The 13954-nt window shown below is 51.2% G+C and overlaps 1 protein-coding gene across 1 annotated transcript in view; it reads left to right on the top strand.

Moving 5' to 3' along the window:
- Nucleotides 1–13954, top strand: part of CPAMD8 (C3 and PZP like, alpha-2-macroglobulin domain containing 8) — a 119593-nt gene that overhangs the window by 80663 nt on the left and 24976 nt on the right. Inside the window, exons 24-27 of the mRNA XM_025367428.1 lie at nt 1569–1867; nt 2568–2793; nt 5774–5950; nt 9290–9371. Of these exons, the coding sequence (XP_025223213.1) occupies nt 1569–1867; nt 2568–2793; nt 5774–5950; nt 9290–9371 (784 nt within the window). The remainder of the gene's footprint in view (nt 1–1568; nt 1868–2567; nt 2794–5773; nt 5951–9289; nt 9372–13954) is intronic.

Genomic DNA, 13954 nt, shown 5'->3' with positions numbered 1-13954 from the left:
CAGAGTGAGACTCCGTTTCAAAAAAAAAAAAGTACGAAGTTAGCCAGGTGTGATTGTGTGTGCCTGTAATCTCAGCTGCTTGGGAGGTTGAATCAGGAGAATCTCTTGAACCCAAGAGGTGGAGGTTGCAGTGAGCTGAGATTGTGTCGCAGCATTCCAGCCTGGGTGACAGAGTGAGACTCCGTCTCAAAACAACGACAACAACAATAACACATGAGCCTGGACCTAAAGATCACACCTTACACAAGAATGAACCCAAAATGGATCATGGACTTACATATAAAACTATAGTGCTTTTGGAAAAAAACATGACAACCTGGGCAACATGGTGAAATCCCATCTCTACAAAAAATTAAACAAACAAACAAACAAACAAACAAAAACTTAGCCATATGTGGTGGTGCACACCTGTAGTCCCAGCTACTTGGGAGGTGGAAGTGGGAGGATTGCTTGAGCCCAGGAGGTGGAGGTTGCAGTGAGCCTTTCTTGTACCTCTGCACTCCAGCCTGGTTGACAGAGAGATACTCTGTCTCAAAAAAAGAAGTAAGGAAGGGAGGGAGGGAGGGAGACAAGGAAGAAGGAAGGAAGGGAGGAAGGAAGGAAGGAAGGAAGGAGAAAAGAAAGAGGAAGGGAAGGAAAGGAAAGGAAGGAAAAAAGAAGGAAGGAAGGGAGGAGAGAAGGAAGGAAGGAAAGAAGGAAGAAAAGAAGGAAAAAAAGATCTTGACTCACTGCAACCTTCATCTCCTGGGTTCAAGTGATTCTCCCGTCTCAGCCTCCTGACTAGCTGGGATTACAGGCACCTACCACCACGCCTGACTAATTGTTGTCTTTTTAGTAGAGACAGAGTTTCACCGTGTGGGTCAGGCTGGTCTCAAACTCCTGATCTCAGGTGGTCCACCTGCCTCAGCCTCCCAAAATGCTGGATTCTTTACCAAAGTTGAGCTCTCCTAGGTCCTTTGCATCTCTGTATAAATTTTGGAATCCGTTTAGCAATTTCTCCAAAAGAGCCTCCTGGGATTTTGATTGGGATTGCTTTGAATCTGTAGAACCATCTGGGGAAGAACTCACATGTTCATGATAGTCCATGAACATGGTCTAGCTTTCATTGATTTGGGTTTTCTTTTGTTCCTCTCCTCAGCCTTTTCAATTTTCAGCACCTTGCTCATCTTTGGTCAGATTTATCCCTGAGCATCTTATCTTTTTGTTTTTTTAGAGAGGATCTTGCTTTAGAGAGAGTCTTGCTTGTTTTTAGAGAGAGAGTAACCCAGGCTGGAATGCAATGGTGCGATCATGGCTCACTGCAGCCTTGAACTCCTAGGCTCAAGCAATCCTCCTGCCTTGGCCTCCCAAGTAGCTGGGATGACAGATACATGCCACTGCTAATTTAAAAACATTTTTGTAGAGATAGGAGTCTTGCTCATTGTTAGGCCGACACCATTCCACCATGTGTGCCGAGTCACAGTGAGACCCACTCCTTGTGGTCCTGGTGCTCACCTCTAGGTACCATCAGGGAAAATGGGATGCCTCCAGGTGCCCTCTCAACTCCCCATCTCCTTTCCTCCATCCAGAGAGAGTCCACATCTCCACCCCCAACAAGTATGAGTTCCAGTATGTGCAGCGGCCACTGCACCTCACCCGCTTTGATGTGGCTGTGCGAGCTCACAATGATGCCCGTGTGGCCTTGTCTTCTGGGCCCCAGGACACAGCAGGCATGATCGAGATCGTCCTGGGGGGGCGTCAGAACACCAGGTCATGGATCTCCACCAGCAAGATGGGAGAGCCCGTGGCCAGTGCACACACGGCCAAGATCCTCTCCTGGGATGAATTCAGAACATTCTGGATCAGCTGGCATGGTGGCCGTATCCAGGTATACAGCAGGACTCCCTGGGGCTTGTGCAGAAACCTCATGTTCCTCCAGCATTAGCTACTTCCTGTTCTGTGCCAGGCTCAGATGGGGGGTTGGGAGAAGCAAAGGAAACACAGGGCACCACCTCAAGTTGTTCTCAGTCTAGAGTCGCTTACCAAAAAAACACGTAGCAAGAGCTGTGGCAGAGGAAGCACCCAGGGATCTGGGAGCAGAGAGGAGGCAGGTGGTCAGGGAGAAAAGAAGAATGGACATGAGCAAGTGAAATGGGGGTTGGGGCGTGTTTTCTGGGCCAAGCAAAAAAGATATAGAAGCTAACACAGCTTCCTAACAGAGGAAGCTAATACAGCTTCCTAGAGGAAGAACATAACCAAAGTAGGTTTTGAAGTATGAATAGTTCGCTGGGCAAAATGAGAGCAGAGTATGTTCTCCAGGCAGAGCAATAACATGTGCAAAGGTCCAGAGGTTCCAAGGAGCCCAGTGACTTCAGAACCTGCAGATGTCATGCCTTATGTTTCTGTCGGCTGTTTAATGGATGGGGTAACCTCTGGTTTTTCTCACCTCTGATTCCTCAAAGACCCTTCCTTGCACCGTGAGTGTGGCTAAGGCCTCTGACCCTGGCCACAAAGTTGGTGTCACTGCCACCTGAGTGCCTACTGCCTGCTTCCCGCCAGTGTCCAGCAGCCTTGGTTTCTTGTTCCAGGTTGGCCACGGTCCAGAGCCGTCCAACGAGTCTGTCATTGTGGCCTGGACCCTCCCGAGGCCACCAGAGGTCCAGTTCATTGGCTTTTCCACCGGCTGGGGCTCCATGGGTGAATTCCGAATCTGGAGGAAGATGGAGGTGGACGAGAGCTACAGCGAGGCCTTCACCCTGGGGGTCCCGCACGGTGCCATCCCTGGGTCTGAGCGGGCCGCCGCCTCCATCATCGGTACATCTGTCCCACAGCCTGGCTTGGGGAGGTCAGGTGGCAAGAGCCAAGGTTGAGACTCCAGGCTTAGTCTCAAGCTGGGCTTTGCTGGGGACCTGTGTCTTGGGGTGTCCACCCATACACCCACTCACCTGAAAAGCAGCTTCCAGTGCCTTCTCTATGCCCATCCATGTGCTGGGCATTGAGGCAGCCCAAGAGCTGACCCCAACCCCACCCTTGAGGGACTCCTAGTCCAGATGAGATGGCAGATCCAGAGCCCCCGAGTCTAAGCCTTATGCAGAAGTCAGGGTGGGGTGACCCCTAAGAACCTGCAGTGAGCCCTGTGAGGGAAGTGGGCCAAGGACAAGCTCCAAGAAAACACAAATGCCTGATGAAGTCAGCCAGATGTGGAGTGCAGGATGGAGGCCTTGGGGGTCTTGGTGATGGGGCAGGCGTCTGGAGCAGTTGCCAAGTAGAGGTGAGAGGCTCTGACTAGGGACATCGGAAGCAGCCTTAGGGGGTCTGTAGGGTTGGGATGTGTGTTACTCTGTTTTCATGCTGCTGATAAAGACATACCCAAGAATGGGTAATTTATAAAGAAAAAGAGGTTTAATTGACTTTCAGTTTCACGTGACTGGGGAGGCCTCACAATCATGGCGGAAGGCGAAAGGCACATCTTACATGGCCAGAGGGAGAATGAGAGAATGAGAGCCAAGTGAAAGGGGTTTCCCCTTATAAAACCATCAGATCTCGTGAGACTTCTTCACTACCACGAGAACAGTATGGGAAAACCGCCCCCATAATTCAATTAGCTCCCACCAGGTCCCTCCCACGACACGTGTGAATTATGGGAGCTACAATTCAAGATGAGATTTGGTTGGCGACACAGCCAAACCATATCAGGATGCCTCTAGTAGCCCAGGTGCTGGAGGGGAAAGTGTGATTGTGTGATTGATCCAGTGCTGGGAGTCGGGCAGAAGGGTGGTGAGAGTTTGGGGTGGGCCTGAGCCAGGGAGGAGAGGGCGAGAGGCCAGAAGGAGATGGATGGGCCCAAATGAGGGTGTTGAGGCTCTCTCTGACATCAGAGGGCAGAGGCCCTGGTACCCAGGCAGGTAGGTGGTTGTGGCCAGATCAGAGGAATTTCGAGTTTACAATTCCTGAGGCACGAGAGCAAGTCAGAGTGGATGCGGGGCTGAGTGACTAAGATGGGATTGAGGGAGATAGGAGAAGAAGCAGAGAGGCAGGAATGGAGAGGAGGTGACGGCTGGGATCCGTGCGCCAGTGCCTTCAGTGATACAGCAGGTGGAGAAGAAGCTGGGTAGCCTAGAGCATGGTGATGAGAAAGTAGCCAGGCTGTTTGTGCCACAAGGGGAGGCTGCAGGGGCAATGGCAGCCTCAGCAAGACATGCGGAGATGCTAAAGAAGGAAAGAAGGGGCCGGGCGCGGTGGCTCAAGCCTGTAATCCTAGCACTTTGGGAGGCCGAGACGGGCGGATCACGAGGTCAGGAGATCGAGACCATCCTGGCTAACACGGTGAAACCTCGTCTCTACTAAAAAATACAAAAAACTAGCCGGGCGAGGTGGCTGGCGCCTGTAGTCCCAGCTACTCGGGAGGCTGAGGCAGGAGAATAGCGTAAACCCGGGAGGCGGAGCTTGCAGTGAGCTGAGATCCGGCCACTGCACTCCAGTCTGGGCGACAGAGCGAGACTCCGTCTCAAAAAAAATAAATAAATAAAATAAAAAGAAGGAAAGAAGGGGCCAGGTGTGGTGGCTCACGCCTGTAATCCCAGCACTTTGGGAGGCCGAGGCAGGTGGATAACGAGGTCAAGAGGTTGAGACCATCCTGACCAACATGATGAAACCCCGTCTCTACTAAAAATACAAAAATTAGCTGGGCATGGTGGCACAAGCCTGTAACCCCAGCTACTCGGGAGGCTGAAGCAGAAGAATCGCTTGAACCTGGGAGGCGGAGGTTGCAGTGAGCCGAGATCATGCCACTGCAGTCCAGCCTGGTGACAGAGCGAGATTCCATCTAAAAATAAAATAAATAAAATAAAATAAAATAGGAGAGTAGGTGTGTTCAGGGGACATTGGGAGTCCCAGGGGGTCCATCAACAATCTTTGAGACAAGGAAACCAAGAAGAGGAATACAGAATGTCAAGGGGATGGGAGAATCAGAATTTTTTTTAAAGAGAGAAAACTTTCAAAAATGCACCTCCAACTCCATACATCTAGAAACTTTTTTAAAAATCGAAGTGCTCTTGGTTAAAGAAAAAATCTGAATATTTTAGAAAGAATATTTTAGGGCCAGGCACAGTGGATCATGCCTGTAATCCTGGCACTTTGGGAGGCAGAAGCATGTGGGTCATCTGAGGTCAGGAGTTCGAGACCAACCTGGCCAACATGATGAAACCCTGTCTCTACTAAAAAAATAAAATAAAAATTAGCTGAGTGTGGTGACACATGCCTGTAGTCCCAGCTACTCAGGAGGCTGAGGCAGGAGAGTTGCTTGAACCTGAGAGGCGGAGGTTGCAGTGAGCTGGGGTTGTGCCACTGCATTCCAGCCTGGGTGACATAGTGAGACTCCATCTCAAAAAAAAAAAAAAAAAAAGGAATATTTTAGGAAGACTATTTAGAATGGAATGAGAATGATTGTATAGACATACTGATATTTGTGGGATGCAGCCAAAGTTGTACTTAGAGACCAATGTATAGCCTTCAATGCACCCATTTTAAAAGCCAGTGAGGGAAAAAGCATTGAACAGAATGAAAAGCTAGAGAAAAAAAGCCTAAGTTAAAACTAAAGAACACAGAGGTGTGTAAAATTGTCACCAAAGCCAGTACACCAGCTGGTCTGAGCAGGCAGAGGGTGTCAGTCCCAAAGGGCAGTTGGGTGGCTGACTGGGTGACACACGCAGTCTCCCATCCCTGGGTAAAGCTGTCCCTGTTCTCTACTGAGCTGGGACAGCTCCCAACTCAACTCTCTTCTCCTTCCCACCAGGGGACGTCATGGGGCCAACCCTGAACCACCTCAACAACCTCCTGCGGCTGCCCTTTGGCTGTGGAGAGCAGAACATGATCCACTTTGCTCCCAACATCTTTGTCTTGAAGTATCTTCAGAAAACCCAGCAGCTCAGCCCTGAGGTGGAGAGAGAGACCACCGACTACCTAGTACAAGGTATTGGGGAAAAACTGCCCGGTCGAGATGGGAGCAGGGGAGTCAGGTTCAGCCTTCAGTGGAGAAGACCACGCTGGAGGTGGCCCACACACCAGGCACAGCGATGAGGAGGAAGTGGGCAAAAGAGGCCATTCAGGGTGGCCCTGATCTGGTCACTGTCAGCAGGAGCCTAGATGTCTCTGGCTGTTAGGATGAGATTCTGAATGAATGGTGCTGTTCAGATACAGGGAGAGGAACAGCATCTTTTTAAAGTGTAGGTTTTTTTTTTTTACAACAAGAATATAACAGCATTATTAAAAATAACATTTAGAAAAGAAAAAAGAAGGCCAGGCACAGTGGCTGATGCCTGTAATCCCAACACTTTGGGAGGCTGAGGCAGGAGGATCACTTGAGCCCAGGAATTTGAGACCAGGCTGGGCAACAAAGCAAGACCCCGGTCTCTACAAAAAATAAAAACATATTAGCCAGACGTGGTGGCATGCACCTGTAGTCCCAGCTGCTCAGGAGGCTGAGGCAGGAGGATTGCTTGAGCCCAGAAGTTGGAGGCTGCAGTGAACTGTGATTGTGCCACTGCACTCCAGCTAGGGTGACCGAGTGAGACCCCAACTGTAAAAAAATAAGAAAGAAGAAAGAAGAAACAGTCAGGGATTGCTCCAGGCTGAAAGTCTGGCATCATGAAGGCTGATCATGGACAGCTAGGAAGACCGAGTCCACTGAGGCCAGGTCCTGGGGGCTCAGATTAGCTCTTGTGAGAGTCTGGGAGGTGGGTGGACCCAGGGCCAGGCACACCGTGATGGATCCATCCAGGCTCAGGTCCTTAAACACCACCCAGAGTCGAATGAGCCCTCCTCGTGAATAACAGCCTGTACCTCCACAGGACAACCAGACCCTGTGTGCATCCAACCAACTCGCCGTCCAGATTTGACAAACCCCAAATCAACCCCCTCCATCTTGCCCCCAAACCCACTTGTGTTCATTTCCTAAAATCGCCATAATAAAATGCCACAACCTGGGTGACTTAGAACGACAGAAATGTGTCATCTCCTTATAGTTGTGGAGCCCAAAAGTCCAAAATAAAGGTCCGCGGAGCTGGTTCCTTCTGGTGGCTCTGAGGGAGACTCTGTCCCAGGCCTCTCTACTGGCATCTGCTGGCTCCAGGTGTTCCTTGGCTTATAGACCGATCAGCCTGCTCTGTGCCTCCACGATTGCATGGCTGTCACCTCTGTGACTAATTTCCTTTCTTTTCTTTTCTTTTCTTTCTTTCCTTTTTCTTTTTCTTTTCTTTTTTTTTTTTTTTTTTTAGAGCCAGGGTCTTGCTCTGTCACGTAGGCTGGAGTACAGTGGTGCAATCATAGCTCACTGCATAGTTGAACTCCTGGGCTCAAGCCAACCTCCCACCTCAGCCTCCTGAGTAGCTGGGACTACAGGTGTGCACCACCATGCTCAGCCAATTCTTTGTAAAGATGAGGTTCCACTATGTTGTCCAGGCTGGTCTTGAACTCCCAGCCTCGAGAGATCCTCTCACCTCGGCCTCTCAAAGTGCTGGGATTCCAGGTGCAAGCCACGGCGCTCAGCCTCTCTTTTTAAGGACAAGGACACCTGTCATTGGATTTAGGGCCTACCGTAAATAAATCCAAGATGCTCTCATCTGGAGATCCGAACCTTAATGATATCTGTTAAGATCTTTATTTCCAGTAAAGTCCCATTTTTGGGTTCTAAGTAGATGTGAATTTGGGAGGACCCACCCCATACAGAATGCCTTTTGTCACCTGTCCTGTCTCTGTGGACACAGCCCTGTCCTTCCTGAGGCTCAGGCCACACAGCGTGGTGCCCTCAGATTCATCCTTCTTTCCCTCACAGCCCATGTCTGTCTGAGTAGCTCTGCCTTCACCCCAGGAAGGCTCCCCACCTCTGTCGCCACCACTGGGTCCAAACTCATCATTGCACACTTGGAGGGCCCCCGTCCCCAGCTTTCTGTCCAGACCCTACGGTCCACTGGCTCTATATGTCTCCTCACACTCTTCTGCTACTCACACGCCACCTGTGGCTCACTGTGCCCTCGCAGGAAAGCCACACTCCCAGCCCAGCCTTGGAGGCCCTTGTGGCCCACCGGCCTCTCGCCATACCCCCTCGTTCCCTGCTCCATTCCCTGCCCCCAGCACCTCCAGTTCTCTGAGCTTCCCAAGCTCCTGTCCCAGCAGGTGGAGCAGCCCCGACACTTGGGGACAGAGGGTGCTGCCCCAAGATGGTGGTTTCGCTGACCTCCTGGGAGTGACTGAAGGCCAGTGTGTGACCAGTAGTCACAAAGGGGCCATGTCAGTAAACGAGACGAATGAGTTGGAGGTTACAGCCACCCTAGATGTGGTGTGAGGCCGTTTCAGGGACCTCAGATGTGGTATGAGGTAGTTCCAAGGATCCCCAGTGTGGTGTGGAGCAGTTTCAGGGACCCCCGATGTGGTATAGGGCAGTTTCAAGGACCCCAGATGTGGTGTGGGGCAGTTTCAAGAACCCCAGATGTGGTGTGGAGCAGTTTCAGGGATCCTAGATGTGGTGTGGGTCAGTTTTAGGTACCCCGGATGTGGTGTGTAGTTTCAGGGACCCCAGATGTGGTGTGGGGCAGTTTCAAGAACCCCAGATGTGTGGAGCAGTTTCAGGGACCCCAGATGTGGTGTGGGGCAGTTTCAGTGACCTCAGGTGTAGTGTGGAGCAGTTCCAGGGACTCCAGATGTGGTATGAGACAGTTTCAAGAACCCCAGATGTGGTGTGGGGCAGTTTCAGGGACCCCAGATGTGGTGTGGAGCAGTTTCAGGGACCCCAGATGTGGTGTGGAGCAGTTTCAGGGACCCCAGATGTGATGTGGGGCAGTTTCAAGAACCCCAGATGTGGTGTGGAGCAGTTTGAGTCCAAACTCATCATTGCACACTTGGAGGGCCCCCGTCCCCAGCTTTCTGTCCAGACCCTACGGTCCACTGGCTCTATATGTCACCCCCAGATGTGGTGTGGAGCAGTTCCACGGACTCCAGATGTGGTATGAGACAGTTTCAAGAACCCCAGATGTGGTGTGGGTCACTTTCAGGGACCCCAGATGTGACATGGGGCAGTTTCAGTGAGCCCAGTTTCAAGAACCCCACATGTGGTATGGGGAAGTTTCAGGGACCCCATATGTGGGTGTATGGCAGTTTCAAGGACTCCAGATGTGATTCGAGGCAATTCCAGGGAGCCTACATGTGGTGTGGCTTTGGAGGTCCGGGGTGGGGGGTGGCAGAGCGGTGTAGGTCCCCGGGGTGGGCCTGGGCCAGGCCACTCAACAGGACAGGGTCCTCTGTGCTTGCCCCGCAGGCTACCAGCGCCAGCTGACCTACAAGCGCCAGGATGGCTCCTACAGCGCGTTTGGGGAGCGGGACGCATCGGGGAGCATGTGGTGAGTCCCCACCGCCCCGGGCACGGCCTCTGAGGCTCCCCGCCCAACGCCACAGCCCCACATCCAATGCAGTGTGGCCAGATCACTTGGCGCCTGATCCCCGGATGACAGGGAACACAGCTGGGAAGTAAAGACTGTGGTGGTCCCAGCTCCAGGGACGGAGGCTGGGGCTTGGGGCTTGGGGCCAGTGCAGAGCTGGTGATTGTAACTGTTCCTCTTTCTGCTGTTGTTACCATGGTGAGCAGGACCCCATGCCCTGCTCTCTGGCCCCTTGGGAGTGAGCCCTGGATGCCCTGGGCTTCCTCAAGCTCCCAGGACCCAGGAATAGCGGTGACTAGAGCAGGAGGAGATGGCAGGGCAAAGGGGTCAGAGGCCAGACCAGTGCCTCGAGGCTGGCGTGTGCTGTCTGCAGGAGAAGCCTGGGATCTTGTTTCTGTGGTAACTGCAGGAAGGTGATCAGGGCAGGGAGGGTCCCTAGGAGGCCGGGCACACCTGGATCTTGTTTTCCTGGGATCCTCAGGCTACTGCAGTTCTTGGCATCATCATGGGGTTCACCTGAGACTGTGGGTGACCTTCCAACTTCTGTGCCCATCGCCAGACTCCTCCTTAGAGATTGCCACCCTGGTAGTGCCGACAGCAGCTGTGAGCATGGAAACTGCCCTGTTTTTAGTCCAACGGAGTGTCCACTGCACAGTTGCAGTGCCAGAACCCAGGGAGCGGGGACATGTGGCTGATTACTTCCTGCCATGGGCAGCATCACTTACCCAGCTCCAGAGGGGCCCAGGGTTGGTGACACACCCAGCATCCCCCAGCCCCAGCAGCTCATCCACACTGTCCCAGCTCTAGTCCCAGGGCCCTGCCTTGCTGACAACTGATAATGCAAGGCCCTATGCAAGATGCAATAGTTATCCACTGCTGTGTAACAAGTGACCCCTAAATGTAGCCATTTAAAACAACAAACATGTATTATTTCTATTTATTATGTACTAATTCTTATGGAATTAAGGAGCAGCTTAGCTGGGTGTTTCTGCCTGGGGATGTTTGTTGGGGTTGCAGTCAAGGTGTTGGCTGTTGCTGCCTTCATCTGAAGGCTCAACTGGGGCTGGAAGATTTGTTTCCAAATTGACTCCCTCACATGGCTGTTGGCAGGAGGCCTCAGTTGCTCACCATGTGGACTTCTCCATAGGGGCTACTTGAGTGTTCTTACAACATGGCGGCCAGCTTCCTCTCACAGTGAGCAATTCAAGAGAGAAAGCGAGAAGGATGCCACAGTGCCTTTTGTTACTTGGTCTTACAAGTCAGGCTGTCACTTCTGCCTCATTCTATTCTATTCCTTTTTTTGTTTGTTTTCTTTTTTTGAGATGGAGTCTCACCCTATCACCCAAGCTGGAGTTCGGTGGTACAGTCTCAGCTCACTGCAACCTCCACCTCCTAGGTTCAAGCAATTCTCCTGCTTCAGCCTCCTGAGTAGCTGGGATTATAGGCACCTGCCACCACACCTGGCTAATTTTTGTATTTTTAATAGAGACAGGGTTTCACCATGTTGCCCAGACTGGTCTCGAACTCCTGACCTCAGGTGATCTGCCCACCTCAGCCTCCCAAAGTGCTGGGACTACAGGTGTGAGCCACTGTGCCTGGCCCACATTCTATTCTTTAGTAGTGAGTTGCTAAGTACACCCCATCTACACATGAAGAGATTCGGGCCTCCATCTCTTGAAAGGAGGAGTATTAAGGCATTTGTGGATATACATTAAAATGACTATAATAGGTGTATAATTTTGTATCTATAAAACAAAGAAGTAGAGAGTGATGGAGCAGGGTAGTTATATGGGATGGTCAGGAAAGGTCTCCTGGAGGATATGAGGGAGGAGCCATGAAAATCCAAGGGAACAGCATTCCAGGCAGAGGGAACAGCCATTGCAAAGGCCCTGAGGCAGGACCCAGCTTGACGAGGTTGGGCCACAGAAGGGAGGCTGGTGTGGCTGGAGCAGCACAGGGCCAGGAGGTTGGTGACCTGGCACGAGGGAAGAGGGAGGGGCAAGGCCAGGTTGATCAGAGCAGGAGTCTGGATTTAGTGCTGTGTGGAGCAGAATGCTGTTAGAGGGCTGGGAGCAGAGCAGGATCAAGATCTGTGTCTCCTGGTGGGCCATGTTGTGCATGCATGTGTTGAATCACATGCATGATTCAACATTTGGGATGGGTTGAGCATCCCAAATGGGAAAATCCAAAGTTCGAACTGCTCCAACATCCAAAACATTATTATTAATATTATTATTATTATTATTATTATTAGAGACAGAGTCTTGCCCTGTTGCCCGGGCTGGAGTGCCGTGGCTCGATCTCAGCTCACTGCAACCTCCGCCTTCTGGGTTCAAGCAATTCTTCCACCTCAGCCTCCCGAGTAGCTGAGATTACAGGCGCCCATCACCACGCCTATATAATTTTTGTATTTTTAGTAGAGACAAGGTTTTGCCATGTTGACCAGGCTGTTCTCGAACTCCTGACCTCCAGTGATCCATCTGCTTTGGCCTCCCAAAGTGCTGGGATAACAGGTGTGAGCCACTGTGCCCGGGCTTCGAGATGCTTTTAGTGCCAACCTGATGCTCAAGGGAAACGTTCATTGGAGCATTTCAGATTTTTTGGATTTGGGATGCCCAAGTATACAGTATCTGTAAGTTCCACAGGATTCAATCAACCACAGATTGAAACTATTCAGAAAAAAAAAAAAAGAGTCCGGGTGTGGTGGCTTGTGCCTGTCATCCCAGGACTTTGGGGAAGCTGAAGCGGGAAGATTCTTTGAGGCTGGGAGTCGGCAGCCAGCCTGGGAAACATGGCAAAACCTCATCTCTCCAAAAATGTTAAAAATGAGCTGGATGTGGTGGTACGTGCCTTAGTCCCAACTACTGGGGAGCTTGAGGTAGGAGGATCGCTTGAGCCCAGAAGTTCAAGGCTGCAGTGAGCTATGATTGTGCCACTGCGCTCCAACCTGGGTGACAGAGCAAAACTCCATCTCTATTGCGGGAACTGGCCAGCAGCCCGCAATGCAACGGTGCTTTCTCTTTGCTCCCAGGTTGATTGGCAGGTTGAGAAATAATAGCCACACACAAGATAGTGAAAGCTGGGTCCAGGGGGGGTCACCACCTTCTGGTCCCGTGGTGCCAACAATGCACTGGATATGCCAGCATTTATTATTAAGTTTAGTGAGGGCGGGGGTAGGTTAGTGAGGGATTTAGGGTCATTTGATTATGAGGTGAGATGGTCACATGGGGATGAAGTAATTCTTTAACATAACTTCTGTATGCAGAAGTACAGTGTACACAGATAAGAATTGACAATATAGTGTGTGCATCAGTCATTTCTAACTGAGCCTTAAAACAGGAACAGCAGAAACAGTTGCAGCAAAAGCTGGTTAAAAACAATTCACAGAAACAGGACGTGAAGTTAGACAACCGGTTAGACCAGAAATTCTCAGAAGGGAGTATACCTTAACCCTAAAGAGGCCTAGAAGAGCCACGGCAAGATGAGGGCATTTATAGCCCTATCTTATCCATATGGACAGGCGCCCTCCCATGCATCCATTTATAGGCTCTCCACGAGGGTCGCGTTCCATTCCCAGAGCTATGAACATTTGCTTTTCTGGGACAGGAATCTTGGTGATGTGAAACCCCCCTGACTGCACGTCCATTCATAGGCTCTCTGCAGGGGGAAGCACATCACGCACTGTTGGCTCATTCTGGCAGTCCAACCTGGGATTGTCTTTACACAGTCCTGCATGCAGTTTTGTATTTACAATAATCAGGAGCATTTCATCTTTTATTCTGTAGCAATAGTTTCAGGGGTTCTCCCTATACATCTCTTAAAAAAAAAAAAAGTTTAAAAATTCCACAAAGTTCCAAAAACGAAAAGTTGAATTTGTTGCATGCTGAGTAGAATATTGAATTCATGCAAATGAAGTGACGTGTGGGCATTGTATTAGGTGTTCAAAGTAAGCAACACATGATTTAAAGTACACGGGAGGGGCCGGGCACAGTGGCTCACGCCTGGAATCCCAGCACTTTGAGAGGCCAAGGTGGGCGGATCACCTGAGGTCAGGAGTTCAAGACCAGCCTGGCCAACATTGTGAAACCCCGTCTCTACTCAAAATACTAAAATTAGCTGGGCATGGTGGCAGGCGCCTCTAATCCCAACTACTCGAGAGACTGAGGCAGGAGAATTGCTTGAACTCTGAGGCAGAGGTTGCAGTGAGCCGAGATTGCGCTACTGCACTCCAGCCTGGGTGACAGGGTGAGACTGTGTCTCAAATATAAAAATAAGGCCGGGAGCGGTGGCTCAAGCTTGTAATCCCAGCACTTTGGGAGGCCGAGACGGGCGGATCACGAGGTCAGGAGATCGAGACCATCCTGGCTGACACGGGGAAACCCCGTCTCTACTAAAAAATACAAAAAAACTAGCCGGGCGAGGTGGCGGGCGCCTGTAGTCCCAGCTACTCGGGAGGCTGAGGCAGGAGAATGGCATGAACCCGGGAGGCGGAGCTTGCAGTGAGCCAAGATCACGCCACTGCACTCCAGCCTGGGCGACAGAGT

The sequence above is a fragment of the Theropithecus gelada genome, chromosome 19, assembly GCF_003255815.1.
Source record: "Theropithecus gelada isolate Dixy chromosome 19, Tgel_1.0, whole genome shotgun sequence".
NCBI classification, from domain to species: Eukaryota; Metazoa; Chordata; class Mammalia; order Primates; family Cercopithecidae; genus Theropithecus; species Theropithecus gelada.
The sequence above is the reverse complement of the archived record's forward strand: the minus strand, read 5'-3'. Positions and strand labels throughout refer to the sequence as shown.